Source organism: Taudactylus pleione, unplaced genomic scaffold, assembly GCF_031769625.1.
Source record: "Taudactylus pleione unplaced genomic scaffold, aTauple2 ptg000036l, whole genome shotgun sequence".
Classification (NCBI taxonomy): Eukaryota; Metazoa; Chordata; class Amphibia; order Anura; family Myobatrachidae; genus Taudactylus; species Taudactylus pleione.
Window position 1 is genome coordinate 5,306,500 of NW_028284438.1, and position 15,266 is coordinate 5,321,765.

The 15,266-nt window shown below is 43.1% G+C and overlaps 1 protein-coding gene across 2 annotated transcripts in view; it reads right to left on the reverse strand.

Moving 5' to 3' along the window:
- The window catches only part of PDE5A (phosphodiesterase 5A), a 198,272-nt gene that overhangs the window by 103,055 nt on the left and 79,951 nt on the right, over window positions 1–15,266 (reverse strand). For both annotated transcript variants that reach the window (XM_088452221.1, XM_088452220.1), the window contains exon 6: window positions 2,269–2,406. In XM_088452221.1, coding sequence (XP_088308347.1) covers window positions 2,269–2,406 — 138 coding nt within the window. The remainder of the gene's footprint in view (window positions 1–2,268; window positions 2,407–15,266) is intronic.

Genomic DNA, 15,266 nt, shown 5'->3' on the forward strand with positions numbered 1-15,266 from the left:
CGTTCACACTATCGGCCAGTGTGTATGCGGTAAACGACCAACGATGCACGCTCCTGCTGGTCGTTTATGATATCCCCAGTCGGCTGTACATGCAGCCCAATCTGGGGATATCATAAGCGATGCCATGCTGCTGAATGCAGCATAACCCTCCCCCCCCTGTCATCCGTCGCTGGTCGGCATCGGCCAGGCCCACCGATGACGATATCACCGCATACACACATCGTGTAGTGTGTATGCGGCTTTACACCAATGATGCTGGACTTTGCTCGTACAACCATACAATGCATGCTCCTCTATTTTACAGTCCAGATGGGAGTAGAATGTGAACCAACTGGTGAAGAGATGTCCATGGAATACATGAAGGTACACATGTCTAGGATGGCAGCATGTACAATGATCTAAGGCTAGCAGAATGGAAGCTGCAGTGAGGAACTAGTTACAAACTATGCTTCTAAGTACTGTAAGTCCTAGAAATGACATCACAACAAGGATATGCAAAGTCAGTAAAGCATCTCTGGTATGATAAATTAAGTTTGAGTGTGAAGGAGATTCATGCAGGCCAGCAAAAGTGTTGTCTGTAATGATACAGCCAAAGATATCACTATAAGACATATTGCTGGAAACAGCACACAGAATAAAACTACAACCCCCGCAAATGTATTGGTCAAGTATTGAGAGCTGTGTGCAAGAATTGTTTCCCAATAGACAAGACACAGTTTATATGGGACAACTGTAAATATATGTTACCACTAATTACTTAATATACATTAACGTGAATGAAATTATGATGAGCAATGAGATATTTTTCTTGCTGCAGAAAATTGGAGGACCTCCAGGTTCCAGACAGATTCCTTCTACCAACATCCCCTAAACATATGGTACACCCCCGATAGCTGTAGGGCACTGGGACTGCAAGAAGGACTCAAAACTTTTACATTATAATTGATTTTTGCTATCAGATTTATTGTCATTTCCTATCCAGGTGAGCATTAAATTATTCATATGTCTGAACAGGAGAAGGAAGCTTCAGTTCACTATCAACAATACAACAGCTCTCATGATTGCTTCTAACGATTTGGATGCGCCATAAGGCATTGAAAAATGATACTGTTCCTGTTACACAAGCACCAACAGCTATGATAGATGGATTCCACCCAGAGCTGTGCTAAATGGATTCCACCCAGAGCTGTGCTAAATGGATTCCACCCAGAGCTGTGCTAAATGGATTCCACCCAGAGCTGTGCTAAATGGATTCCACCCAGAGCTGTGCTAAATGGATTCAAACACGTTTGCCATTAGGTCATTTCCTCACCCCTGATGCTCCTGGACAACAGTTGAAGGACTAATGGCACAGAAGATGGATGCTACTGCAAATAGAATATCAAAGCTACAATACTACAGCATTAAAGCAAAAATATTCTAACAAGTGTAAAAAATATGTAATTGGCATTAAAATCAGAGCACTGTACATTAAGGGCCTGATTCAGTGATATACTGCACCTGATGGTTTGGCAACATCTCTGACGGTTACTGATCTGCGCATGAACAGATCAGTGGATGAACCGGTGGTGCCCCCTAAGCCACAGAATGATTGACATGATGCGGCCATTTGGGCATTTTACAATTTGGTGGTGTGTTGCCCCCATTTGTAGGCGTGCTGGGGCCAGGGTCTGAGTTTTCTGATGCAGATTTCCTGGCTCCAGTTCTGGCGGCCGTTCTGAGTAAGCTTAGGCTTACATAGATGGCTGATGGCTACCGGATGGTGATCTGATGCTGGTTGTCAGTGTACCACAGAAACGAACAGGAGACATCTATTTACACAAGACGCCTCCTGCGGCACTAGCAAATTTTAGCATCAATGCTGCATCCAAAGACACAGCAGGGAAGCTAACAGCGTACAAATCTGAATCAGGCCCTATATACTGAGACATGAACCCAGCACATGTGCTTATTGATTCCATTGTTGTTTGCAGTCAGAAGGAAGATAAATGCTTCTGAAAACCATGATTTGTAAACATTTTAAATGTGACTTGTTGTGTAACATTATATAGAATTTTATATCTGCAATATATATATAAATTAATTATAATTTTGTTTATACTCATTAGTTCATACAAATTTTAAATCGTGTATCATGAAAAAAATCCCTGTTGCTATGGCAATCTATATGAAGCATCTACCCAAAAGGAGCATGTTGACAGTGACTTTTGTAGTCTGTATTATTCAAAATACAGAAATTTAAATTGTTAAACCATACTGTATACTCACAGGGCAGTTCTCATCCACTATGAAGATGGTGCATCTCTGAGCTTGCATGAAGGACAGAATTGTAGCAGCAATCTTCTTTAAGATGACCTCCAATGACTGCTGCTCCTCAAAGATCAATGTAGCAAGATCAAGAAGTACCTATGTGTGCAGCACAATTCCAAAAATAAATAGCAGCAGCCATCTGTAGTACAAGATACATTATCACTGATCTCACCACAACTGTCAGAGCTTGTAAAAACGAAAACCCTATAATACACTGGGCCTGATTCAGTATGGATTGCTATTGCAATTGCCATAGCGATTACACACTCAGTTCAACTGCGATAGTATGCTAATTCATTGCGATTGCTATGCCTCTGCAGCACTACAAAAGGATGCCCACTTTACCTTACACACATCCGTAATGTTTAGCAAGACTGCAAAATCATTGGTAACATCGAGTACCATCGGAGCCTCATGCACACTAGCACAAGGTCAGACCATACTCAGAAATTGCTAACTTCATCGCATGCTATGAGACCTCAGGCTGCATAGGCCATCGCAGTGGATAATTTATGCACGAACGTGCAATGGCGTTCAAACGCACTGGCACGCCTGCGTTTCGCTGACCATCACCCCGTCACCACCCACAAACGGCACTTCCTGTCAATCACTCTGCGATGGGTCTGCGTAGTCACTTCGATCGTGGTCCCCATCACAGTGGCCGGTTCGCACACGCGCACTGCACTGCATAGACATACGCAGTATACAACAATCACCTGATTGCGTGCATATTAGCAACTGCGATTTAACATGAATCAGGCCCAATGGGCAAAATTCACTAAGCAGCGGGTTCTAAACCCCGGCGGTTTGGTGGAGGTTTCACAGCGGGATCTAAACCCTGGGGGTTTGGTGGCGGTTTGGCGGCGGTTTCTAAATGACAGCCCTGTTCTATTCTAAAATATGTTTTGATGGCGGTTTTGTAGTGGTTTTGGCCTTAGTAAATCTGCAGATAGCAAAACCGCCACCAAACCGCCGGGGTTTAGAACATGCTGCTTAGTAAATTTTGCCCAATGTCTTCAAGGTACTATTTTTTTGCACCCTATTTAGAAGGCTAATGTTCTATGACCCAGCAGTATACAAATCCTCAGAGATAAACTAACAATAGGACTTTGCTATAGAGGTAAAATTGTGTTCATACAATTACATTTCTACGGCTGTACGTCAACTTGATACAACTTTAAATCCAAAGCTACTGCTATGCAAAGTAAGGTTAACTTATGTATCTACATCCTATTTCAGGCCTGGCCAATCCGTGGCTCTCCAGCTGTTGTGAAACAGCATGCTTTACCAGCTGATTGGTGGGAGGGTATGCTGGGACTTGTAGTTTCACAACAACTGGAGATCCACAGGCTGACCAGGCCTGTATGTACCTTATACATCAATGCCCCTCTCACCCAACCGTTCAAGCACAGGGGGCACCAATTTACCATACCTCACAGAGGGGAGGTCCCAGAATTTGGCAAGTACTTGTAAGATACACAGATTTCTAAATATGGACCCAATGTGAATGTGTGCAGTTCATCCATGCACATATATACATGCAACTCTAAATTAGGCCCATAATATCAAACACTGGCATTCTGTACTCTGTCTCACTGACCCCAAATCCACTAGACCCTATGTTTTCACATATTAATCTTGCCAATATCTCACTACACAACATAAATATCAATTTATTTGATCAGCATAATTGCAGCTCGAAATGCGAATGCCCACATGAATGTGCAACAGGCTTCCATGTGAAAGTATATATCTATGCTATGCCTTTGTATAATGGTGGGGGAAATGGCTCTACAGCCCTGTTTCTGTTCCTAAATGCTCACTTTCCGCACTTGAATATAAATATTTTATCCTGTAACACAACATTGTGTTTTAACATGTGAGAGCAATAAGAGAAGCTTTTGTGCACCTCATACTCACCTCCTGACATCAGAAGACACACAAACCTGCACTCCCTGCTACTGCCGTTATTGTGATGTGCAGGGACAGATTGGCCATAGGGCTCAACGGGATGTGGTGCAAGGCTGTGAGCAGGCGCTTGCATTGACACTTCCACGACACTCCCATAATACGCCCACTGAACGGACCATTTTTTCGTACACTAATAGCCACCTACCAGTCACCCCCCAAGAATGGCCATCACTTTACCACTACACTTCTGTAACAGCACCTTTTTGCGTACACTCTGCTTATTGCATGCATCAGGGGCTTTCAGAATTTTTTGCACATATGCAGTTGCAAATAATCATTCAACTACATGAATATCGGCATTACATGTGACTGAGAATCAGGCCCTAAGATTGATCACATTGACACAACAAGCTGGCCATCTGCAGAACAGTATATCATCCAGGTTTGTGAAGCATAATACTGTAGATGCCTGCATGCATATCTGCCAGAATGTGAAGCAAGTAACAATGTATTCTTTATGTTTAACCCAGACTTCTTTCTCCACTTCTGAGAAAAGCTGAGCAAAATGCCCTCAATAAAGAATATGAAGAACATGTGCTTTAGGCAGCAGGTCTTATCATTGAATAGATTTTGCATACCTCTGATATCTGGTCGACAGAGTGCTAAAATCTGTACTATGGTATGAAACTAGAATGAGCAATGAAACTCCAGCTGTTCTCACTGTGAACTGTTGTAAAGGTTAGACATCTGCTACTGCTAAAGACAATCATCCTGAAGTCATAGTCAAAGAAGAGGGCTCTGTATTGTGATAGTTATTTTGAAAAATTTCCCAGAAGTAGCAGCTCTCGAGGCAGAGCTTCCCACCCAGATGAATAACTGTGCCAGAGTTTTCAGGTAAGCAGCGTAAGCTTTGTTTTCCATTAAAATTAATGTTCAGAGCTGCATTTGTCCACCTTTAACACATTAATTCTTACAATTAGTGTCTCCCATTAGTATCTAATCACGTCATCACAGGATACAGCTGTTTGGGGGTACCCTATTGTAAGCACCCTAAGGTAAATACCTGCATTGCCTACAAAAAGAGAAGGGGTTTAAATGTGGTCAAAAATATATAGTGTATGGTAAAGAAAGGGACAAACTATCAGGGAACAGTTTATTTTCATTTAATGTAGTACTGGTTCAGTGACTTTTGTTTAACATTAATAGACAATAGAGAGTCTCTGAGATACTCAAAGTACTGCATGGCAGTCACTGAGATGCTCTCTGTACTGTGTGGAGGTCACTGAGATGCTTTGTATACAGTATGGCAGTCAATGGGATATAAGGCAGTCACTGGGATACTGTCACTGTGTGACTCACTGGGATGCTGTCTGTATTGTATCGCTGTCACTGAGATGCTGTATGTACTGTATGGTGGTCATTGGGTTACTCAATACACTGTATTGCAGTCAAAAGAATGCTGTATGTATTGTATGGCAGTCAATGGGATGCTGTCTGTACGGTTTGGCCGTCACTGCGAAGTGTTATGAAAGTGACCATGTTGGTATATTAACGTACGCATTTCCTATATGAATGCAAAATGGTTGAGTGGTGTGTGAATAAATATTTAAATTTTTTTATGTAAACACAGCTTGACACAAAATCTGGATTATGAAACTGAAAAATGCTATGTAAAGTTCTGTAATTTGTGCAAATCTGTTTTTCAGATCATTTGTAAGCAAGCTGCTTAAACCAAGTAATATTAATAGCTCACTAAATACTGAGAGTACAGAGTTAGTCTGGGTCAGCAAAACAAATTGTTTGCTACGGCTGATCTCACAGATATGGCATTCAAGAAAATCTGTTTTAATGGGTTTATGCCAAACTGCAATTGAAATCATGTCCCCAGATCCGTGTATTGCCTTATAAATCCATGCAGGAAGATTTATGAAATGGTGATAAAACTGAGAGAAAGCATTCTAACCACAATGCAGTTCTTAAAGCAAATGGTTTTCAATAGAATTATAAATGTGAAGAAGCGAGGCTAGATGAATTACACGTCAGCAGGGGCTCTCGCTAAGGGGGTTATTCAATTAGCCCCCATCATTTTTCAGAGGGCGAAAAACTATACTTTCACCTGGTTTTTAGCTTCAGGCAATTCATTTTTTTTCACTCTGAAAAAGTATTTGTTTTCTCCCTATAATCATTGTATGCTCATTGTCTTTCTACCTAAGCTCCTTGTCTTTCTCCCTATGCTCATTGTCTTTCTACCTATGCTCCTTGTCTTTCTCCCTATGCTGCTTGTCATTCTCCCTAAGATCATTGTCTTTCTCCCTACGATCATTTTCTTTCTCCCTATGCTCCTTATCTTTCTCCCTATGCCCATTGTCTTTCTCCCTATACTGCTTGTTTTTCTCCCTATGCTCCTTGTTTTTCTCCCTATGTTCCTTGTTTTTCTCCCTATGTTTCTTGTCTTTCTCCCTATGCTCACTATCTTTCTCCCTTTACTGCTTGTCTTTCTCCCTATGCTCATTGTCTTTCTCCCTATGCTCCTTGTCTTTCTCCCTATGCTCCTTGTCCTTCTCCCTATGCTCCTTGTCCTTCTCCCTATGCTCCTTGTCTTTCTCCCTATGCTCAGTGTCTTTCTCCCTAAGCTCCTTGTCTTTATCCCTATGCTCCTTGTCTTTCTCCCTATGATGCTTGTCATTCTCCCTAAGATCATTGTCTTTCTCCCTACGATCATTTTCTTTCTCCCTATGCTCCTTATCTTTCTCCCTGTGCTCCTTGTCTTTCTCCCTATACTGCTTGTTTTTCTCCCTATACTGCTTGTTTTTCTCCCTATGTTTCTTGTCTTTCTCCCTATGCTCACTATCTTACTCAAATTACTGCTTGTCTTTCTCCCTATGCTCATTGTCTTTCTCCCTATGCTCCTTGTCCTTCTCCCTATGCTCCTCGCCTTTCTCCCTATGCTCAGTGTCTTTCTCCCTATGCTCCTTGTCTTTCTCCCTATGCTCATTGTCTTTCTACCTAAGCTCCTTGTCTTTCTCCGTATGCTCCTCGTCTTTCTCCCTATGCTCATTGTCTTTGTCCCTATGCTCATTGTCTTTCTACCTAAGCTGCTTGTCTTTCTCCCTATGATCATTGTCTTTCTTCCTATGATCACTGTCTTTCTACCTAAGCTCCTTGTCTTTCTCCGAATGATCATTGTCTTTCTTCCTATGATCATTGTCTTTCTACCTATGCTCATTGTCTTTCTCCCTATGCTCCTTGTCTTTCTCCCTACAATCATTGTCTTTCTCCCTATGCTGCTTGTTTTTCTCCCTACGATCATTGTCTTTCTCCCTATGCTCCTTGTCTTTCTCCCTATGCTCCTTGTCTTTCTCCCTATGATCATTGTCTTTCTCCCAATGCTGCTTGTCTTTTTCCCTATGCTCCTTATCTTTCTCCCTATGCTCCTTATCTTTCTCCCTATGCTCCTTATCTTTCTCCCTATGCTACTTGTCTTTCTCCCTATGATCACAGTCTTGGCCTATGCTCATTGTCTTTCTCCCTATGCTCATTGTCTTTCTCCCTATACTCATTGTCTTTCTACCTATGATCATTGTCTTTCTCCCTATGCTCATTGTCTTTCTACCTATGCTCCTTGTCTTTCTCCCTATGCTGCTTGTCATTCTCCCATAAGATCATTGTCTTTCTCCCTACGATCATTTTCTTTCTCCCTATGCTCATTGTCTTTCTCCCTATGCTCATTGTCTTTCTCCCTATGCTCATTGTCTTTCTCCCTATGCTCCTTGTCATTCTCCCTATGCTCCTTGTCTTTCTCCCTATGCTCATTGTCTTTCTGCCTATGCTGCTTGTCATTCTCCCCTAAGGTCATTGTCTTTCTCCCTACGATCATTTTCTTTCTCCCTATGCTCCTTATCTTTCTCCCTGTGCTCCTTGTCTTTCTCCCTATACTGCTTGTTTTTCTCCCTATGCTCCTTGTCTTTCTCCCTATACCGCTTGTCTTTCTCCCTATGCTCATTGTCTTTCTCCCTATGCTCCTTGTCTTTCTCCCTATGCTCCTTGTCTTTCTCCCTGTGCTCCTTGTCTTTCTCCCTATACTGCTTGTTTTTCTCCCTATGCTCCTTGTCTTTCTCCCTATGATCATTGTCTTTCTCCCTATGCTCCTTGTCTTTCTCCCTATGCTCATTGTCTTTCTCCCTATGCTCCTTGTCTTTCTCCCAACGATCATTGTCTTTCTCCCTATGCTGCTTGTTTTTCTCCCTACGATCATTGTCGTTCTCCCTATGCTCCTTGTCTTTCTCCCTATGCTCCTTGTCTTTCTCTCTCTGCTGCTTGTCTTTCTCCCTATGCTCCTTATCTTTCTCCCTATGCTCCTTATCTTTCTCCCTATGCTACTTGTCTTTCTCCCTATGCTCATTGTCTTTCTCCCTATGATCACTGTCTTTCTCCCTATGCTCATTGTCTTTCTCCCTATGCTCATTGTCTTTCTCTCTATAATCATTGTCTTTCTCCCTATACTCCTTGTCTTTCTCCCTATGCTCCTTGTCTTTCTCCCTATGCTCCTTGTCTTTCTCCCTATGCTCCTTGTCTTTCTTCCTATGATCATTGTCTTTCTCTCTACGCTTGCTCCTTCTCTTTCTACCTATGCTCATTGTCTTTCTCCCAATGATCATTGTCTTTCTCCCTATGCTCATTGTCTTTCTCTCTATAATTATTGTCTTTCTCCCTATACTCCTTGTCTTTCTCCCTGTGCTCCTTGTATTTCTCCCTATGCTCCTTGTCTTTCTCCCTATGCTCCTTGTCTTTCTCCCTAAGATCATTGTCTTTCTCCCTAAGATCATTGTCTTTCTCCCTACGATCATTTTCTTACTCCCTATGCTCCTTGTCTTTCTCCCTATGTTCCTTATCTTTCTCCCTATACTGCTTGTTTTTCTCCCTATGCTCCTTGTTTTTCTCCCTATGTTTCTTGCCTTTCTCCCTATGTTCACTGTCTTTCTCCCTATACTGCTTGTCTTTCTCCCTATGCTCATTGTCTTTCTCAATATGCAGATTGTCTTCCTCCCTATGATCTTGTCATTCTGCCTATGCTCCTTGTCTGTCTCCCTATGATCCATGTCTTTCTCCCTATGCTCCTTGTCTTTCTCCCTATGCTGCTGGTCTTTCTCCCTATGATCATTGTCTTTCTCCATATGCTCCTTGTCTTTCTCTCTACGCTCCTTGTCTTTCTCCCTATGCTGCTTGTCTTTCTCCCTATGATCTTTGTCTTTCTCCCTATGATCATTGTCTTTTTCCCTATGCTCATTTTCTTTCTCCCTATGCTCCTTGTCTTTCTTCCTATGCTCCTTGTCTTTCTCCCTATGATCATTGTCTTTCTCCCTATGCTCCTTGTCTTTCTCCCTATGCTGCTTGTCTTTCTCCCTATGATAATAGTCTTTCTCCATATGCTCCTTGTCTTTCTCTCTACGCTCCTTGTCTTTCTCCCTATGCTGCTTATCTTTCTCCCTATGCTCATTGTCTTTCTCCCTATGCTCCTTGTCTTTCTCCCTATGCTCCTTGCCTGTCTCCCTCTGCTGCTTGTCTTTCTCCCTCTGCTGCTTGTCTTTCTTCCTATGATCATTGCCTTTCTCCCTATGATCATTGTCTTTCTCCCTATGCTCCGCCTCTGTCGCCCCACATTAATCCGGCCCTGCTCCTTGTCTTTCTCCCTATGCTCCTTGACTTTCTCCCTATGATCATTGTCTTTCTCCCTATGCTCCTTGTCTTTCTCCCTATGCTCCTTGTCTTTCTCCCTATAATCCTTGTCTTTCTCCCTATGATCCTTGTTTTTCTCCCTATGCTCCTTGTCTTTCTCCCTATGCTCCTTGTCAGGGCTGGATTAAGGTCTGTGGGGGACCCTGGGCAACAAACATGTGGGGGCCCCTATTAAATGTGACAAACTGGGGTCATGCACAAAGGGGACCTTATGCAGAGCCACCAGTAGTGTCAGTGCCCACAGTGGTAGTACCCCATATGCAGTGCACTCTGTAGTAGTGCCCCTTATGCAGTGCCCCTAAGCAATACTCCCATTAGTAGTGCCCACTATAGTAATGCCCTCTGTATAAATGCCCCCAGTAGTAATATCTCTGTAGTTATGCCCCAAATAGTAATGCCCCCCAGTAGTAATTGGGCGTGTGCCCAATAGTAATGTCCCCTGTAGTAATGCCCCCTGCCAGTAATGCCCCCAGTAGGCCGCTTGCACAAAAAGAAAAAAAAAGCTCATACTTACTTTAAGCTAAGCCCCGCTTCCACTGCAGTCCTCTCGGCTGCTCCTCTGCACTATGGCAGAGACGTCATGACGTCTCTGCCATAGTGCACTGCGTGAGCCGGAAGCTGGAGCTCACGTGAGCTCAAGCCTCTGACTCTGGCTGCCGCTGCGGGGAGGGAGCCTGATAAATGGAGCCTCCCTGCAGCGCAGGGGTTAGGTTGGCCGGAGGAGGCGGAACTGGTTCCGTCTCCTCCGGTCCACTTTAACCCCGATGGGTGTTGGGGCCCTTAACGTGTGGGGGCCCAGGGACGATCGCCCCTGTCGCCCCCCCATTAATCCGGCCCTGCTACTTGTCTTTCTCCCTATGCTCCTTGTCTTTCTCCCTATGATCATTGTCTTTCTCCCTATGCTCCTTGTCTTTCTCCCTATGCTGCTTGTCTTTCTCTCTATACTCCTTGTCTTTCTCCCTATGATCATTGTCCTTCTCCCTATGCTCCTTGTCATTCTCCCTATGCTGCTTGTCTTTCTCCCTATGATCATTCTCTTTCTCCCTATGCGACTTGTCATTTTCCCTATGCTCATTGTCTTTCTCCCTATGCTCATTGTCTTTCTCCCTATGTTGCTTGTCTTTCTCCCTATACTCATTGTCTTTCTCCCTATGCTGCTTGTCTTTCTCCCTATGATCCTTGTCTTTCTCCCTATACTGCTTGTCTTTCTCCCTATGCTCCTTGTCTTTCTTCCTATGATCCTTGTCTTTCTCCCTATGCTCCTTGTCTTTCTCCCTATGATCATTGTCTTTCTCCCGATCCTTGTCTTTCTCCTTATGCTCCTTGTCTTTCTCCCTATGATCATTGTCTTTCTCCCTATGCTCCTTGACTTTCTCCCTATGCTTCTTGTCTTTCTCCCTATGATCCTTGTCTTTCTCCCTATGCACCTTGTCTTTCTCCCTATGTTCTTTGACTTTCTCCCTATGCTCCTTGTCTTTCTCCCTATGATCATTCTCTTTCTCCCTATGCGACTTGTCATTTTCCCTATGCTCATTGTCTTTCTCCCTATGCTCATTGTCTTTCTCCCTATGTTGCTTGTCTTTCTCCCTATACTCATTGTCTTTCTCCCTATGCTGCTTGTCTTTCTCCTTATGCTCCTTGTCTTTCTCCCTATGATCATTGTCTTTCTCCCTATGCTCCTTGTCTTTCTCCCTATGCTTCTTGTCTTTCTCCCTATGCTCCTTGTCTTTCTCCCTATGCTCCTTGTCTTTCTCCATATGATCATTGTCTTTCTCCCTATTCTTATTATCTTTCTCCCTATGCTTATTGTCTTTCTCCCTATGCTTATTGTCTTTCTCCCTATGCTGCTTGTCTTTCTCCCTATGATCATTCTCTTTCTCCCTATGCGACTTGTCATTTTCCCTATGCTCATTGTCTTTCTCCCTATGCTCATTGTCTTTCTCCCTATGCTTATTGTCTTTCTCCCTATGCTGCTTGTCTTTCTCCCTATGATCATTCTCTTTCTCCCTATGCGACTTGTCATTTTCCCTATGCTCATTGTCTTTCTCCCTATGCTCATTGTCTTTCTCCCTATGTTGCTTGTCTTTCTCCCTATACTCATTGTCTTTCTCCCTATGCTGCTTGTCTTTCTCCCTATGATCCTTGTCTTTCTCCCTATACTGCTTGTCTTTCTCCCTATGCTCCTTGTCTTTCTTCCTATGATCCTTGTCTTTCTCCCTATGCTCCTTGTCTTTCTCCCTATGATCATTGTCTTTCTCCCGATCCTTGTATTTCTCCTTATGCTCCTTGTCTTTCTCCCTATGATCATTGTCTTTCTCCCTATGCTCCTTGTCTTTCTCCCTATGCTTCTTGTCTTTCTCCCTATGATCCTTGTCTTTCTCCCTATGCTCCTTGTCTTTCTCCCTATGTTCTTTGACTTTCTCCCTATGCTCCTTGTCTTTCTCCCTATGATCATTATCTTTCTCCCTATGCTCCTTGTCTTTCTCCCTATGCTCCTTGTCTTTCTCCCTATGATCATTGTCTTTCTCCCTATGCTCCTTGTCTTTCTCCCTATGCTCCTTGGCTTTCTCCCTTTGATCCTTGTATTTCTCCCTATGCTCCTTGTCTTTCTCCCTTTGATCCTTGTATTTCTCCCTATGCCCCTTGTCTTTCTCCCTATGCTCCTTGTCTTTCTCCCTATGCTCCTTGTCTTTCTCCATATGATCATTGTCTTTCTCCCTATTCTTATTATCTTTCTCCCTATGCTTATTGTCTTTCTCCCTATGCTTATTGTCTTTCTCCCTATGCTCATGGTCTTTCTCCCTATGATCATTCTCTTTCTCCCTATGCGACTTGTCATTTTCCCTATGCTCATTGTCTTTCTCCCTATGCTCATTGTCTTTCTCCCTATGTTGCTTGTCTTTCTCCCTATACTCATTGTCTTTCTCCCTATGCTGCTTGTCTTTCTCCCTATGATCCTTGTCTTTCTCACTATACTGCTTGTCTTTCTCCCTATGCTCCTTGTCTTTCTTCCTATGATCCTTGTCTTTCTCCCTATGCTCCTTGTCTTTCTCCCTATGATCATTGTCTTTCTCCCGATCCTTGTCTTTCTCCTTATGCTCCTTGTCTTTCTCCCTATGATCATTGTCTTTCTCCCTATGCTCCTTGTCTTTCTCCCTATGCTTCTTGTCTTTCTCCCTATGATCCTTGTCTTTCTCCCTATGCTCCTTGTCTTTCTCCCTATGTTCTTTGACTTTCTCCCTATGCTTATTGTCTTTCTCCCTATGCTGCTTGTCTTTCTCCCTATGATCATTCTCTTTCTCCCTATGCGACTTGTCATTTTCCCTATGCTCATTGTCTTTCTCCCTATGCTCATTGTCTTTCTCCCTATGTTGCTTGTCTTTCTCCCTATACTCATTGTCTTTCTCCCTATGCTGCTTGTCTTTCTCCCTATGATCCTTGTCTTTCTCCCTATACTGCTTGTCTTTCTCCCTATGATCCTTGTCTTTCTCCCTATACTGCTTGTCTTTCTCCCTATGCTCCTTGTCTTTCTTCCTATGATCCTTGTCTTTCTCCCTATGCTCCTTGTCTTTCTCCCTATGATCATTGTCTTTCTCCCGATCCTTGTCTTTCTCCTTATGCTCCTTGTCTTTCTCCCTATGATCATTGTCTTTCTCCCTATGCTCCTTGTCTTTCTCCCTATGCTTCTTGTCTTTCTCCCTATGATCCTTGTCTTTCTCCCTATGCTCCTTGTCTTTCTCCCTATGTTCTTTGACTTTCTCCCTATGCTCCTTGTCTTTCTCCCTATGATCATTATCTTTCTCCCTATGCTCCTTGTCTTTCTCCCTATGCTCCTTGTCTTTCTCCCTATGATCATTGTCTTTCTCCCTATGCTCCTTGTCTTTCTCCCTATGCTCCTTGGCTTTCTCCCTTTGATCCTTGTATTTCTCCCTATGCTCCTTGTCTTTCTCCCTTTGATCCTTGTATTTCTCCCTATGCCCCTTGTCTTTCTCCCTATGCTCCTTGTCTTTCTCCCTATGCTCCTTGTCTTTCTCCATATGATCATTGTCTTTCTCCCTATTCTTATTATCTTTCTCCCTATGCTTATTGTCTTTCTCCCTATGCTGCTTGTCTTTCTCCCTATGATCATTCTCTTTCTCCCTATGCTTATGGTCTTTCTCCCTATGCTCCTTGTCCTTCTCCCTATGATCATTGTCTTTCTCCCTATGCTAATTTTCTTTCTCCCTATGCTCCTCGTCTTTCTCCCTATGATCATTGTCTTTTTCCCTATGCTAATTTTCTTTCTCCCTATGCTCCTTGTCCTTCTCCCTATGCTCATTGTCTTTCTCCCTATGATCATTGTCTTTCTCCCTATGCTCCTTGTCCTTCTCCCTATGCTCATTGTCTTTCTCCCTATGATCATCGTTTTTCTCCCTATGCTCATAGTTTTTCTCCCTATGCTCCTTGTCTTTCTCCCTATGCTCCTTGTCTTTCTCCCTATGCTCATTGTCTTTCTCCCTATGCTCCTTGTCTTTCTCCCAACGATCATTGTCTTTCTCCCTATGCTGCTTGTTTTTCTCTATACGATCATTGTCGTTCTCCCTATGCTCCTTGTCTTTCTCCCTATGCTCCTTGTCTTTCTCCCTGTGCTGACTGTCTTTCTCCCTATGCTCCTTATCTTTCTCCCTATGCTCCTTATCTTTCTCCCTATGCTACTTGTCTTTCTCCCTATGCTCATTGTCTTTCTCCCTATGATCACTGTCTTTCTCCCTATGCTCATTGTCTTTCTCCCTATGCTCATTGTCTTTCTCTCTATAATCATTGTCTTTCTCCCTATACTCCTTGTCTTTCTCCCTATGCTCCTTGGCTTTCTCCCTATGCTCCTTGTCTTTCTCCCTATGCTCCTTGTCTTTCTTCCTATGATCATTGTCTTTCTCTCTACGCTTGCTCCTTCTCTTTCTCCCTATGCTCATTGTCTTTCTCCCAATGATCATTGTCTTTCTCCCTATGCTCATTGTCTTTCTCTCTATAATTATTGTCTTTCTCCCTATACTCCTTGTCTTTCTCCCTGTGCTCCTTGTATTTCTCCCTATGCTCCTTGTCTTTCTCCCTATGCTCCTTGTCTTTCTCCCTAAGATCATTGTCTTTCTCCCTAAGATCATTGTCTTTCTCCCTACGATCATTTTCTTACTCCCTATGCTCCTTGTCTTTCTCCCTATGCTCCTTATCTTTCTCCCTATACTGCTTGTTTTTCTCCCTATGCTCCTTGTTTTTCTCCCTATGTTTCTTGCCTTTCTCCCTATGTTCACTGTCTTTCTCCCTATACTGCT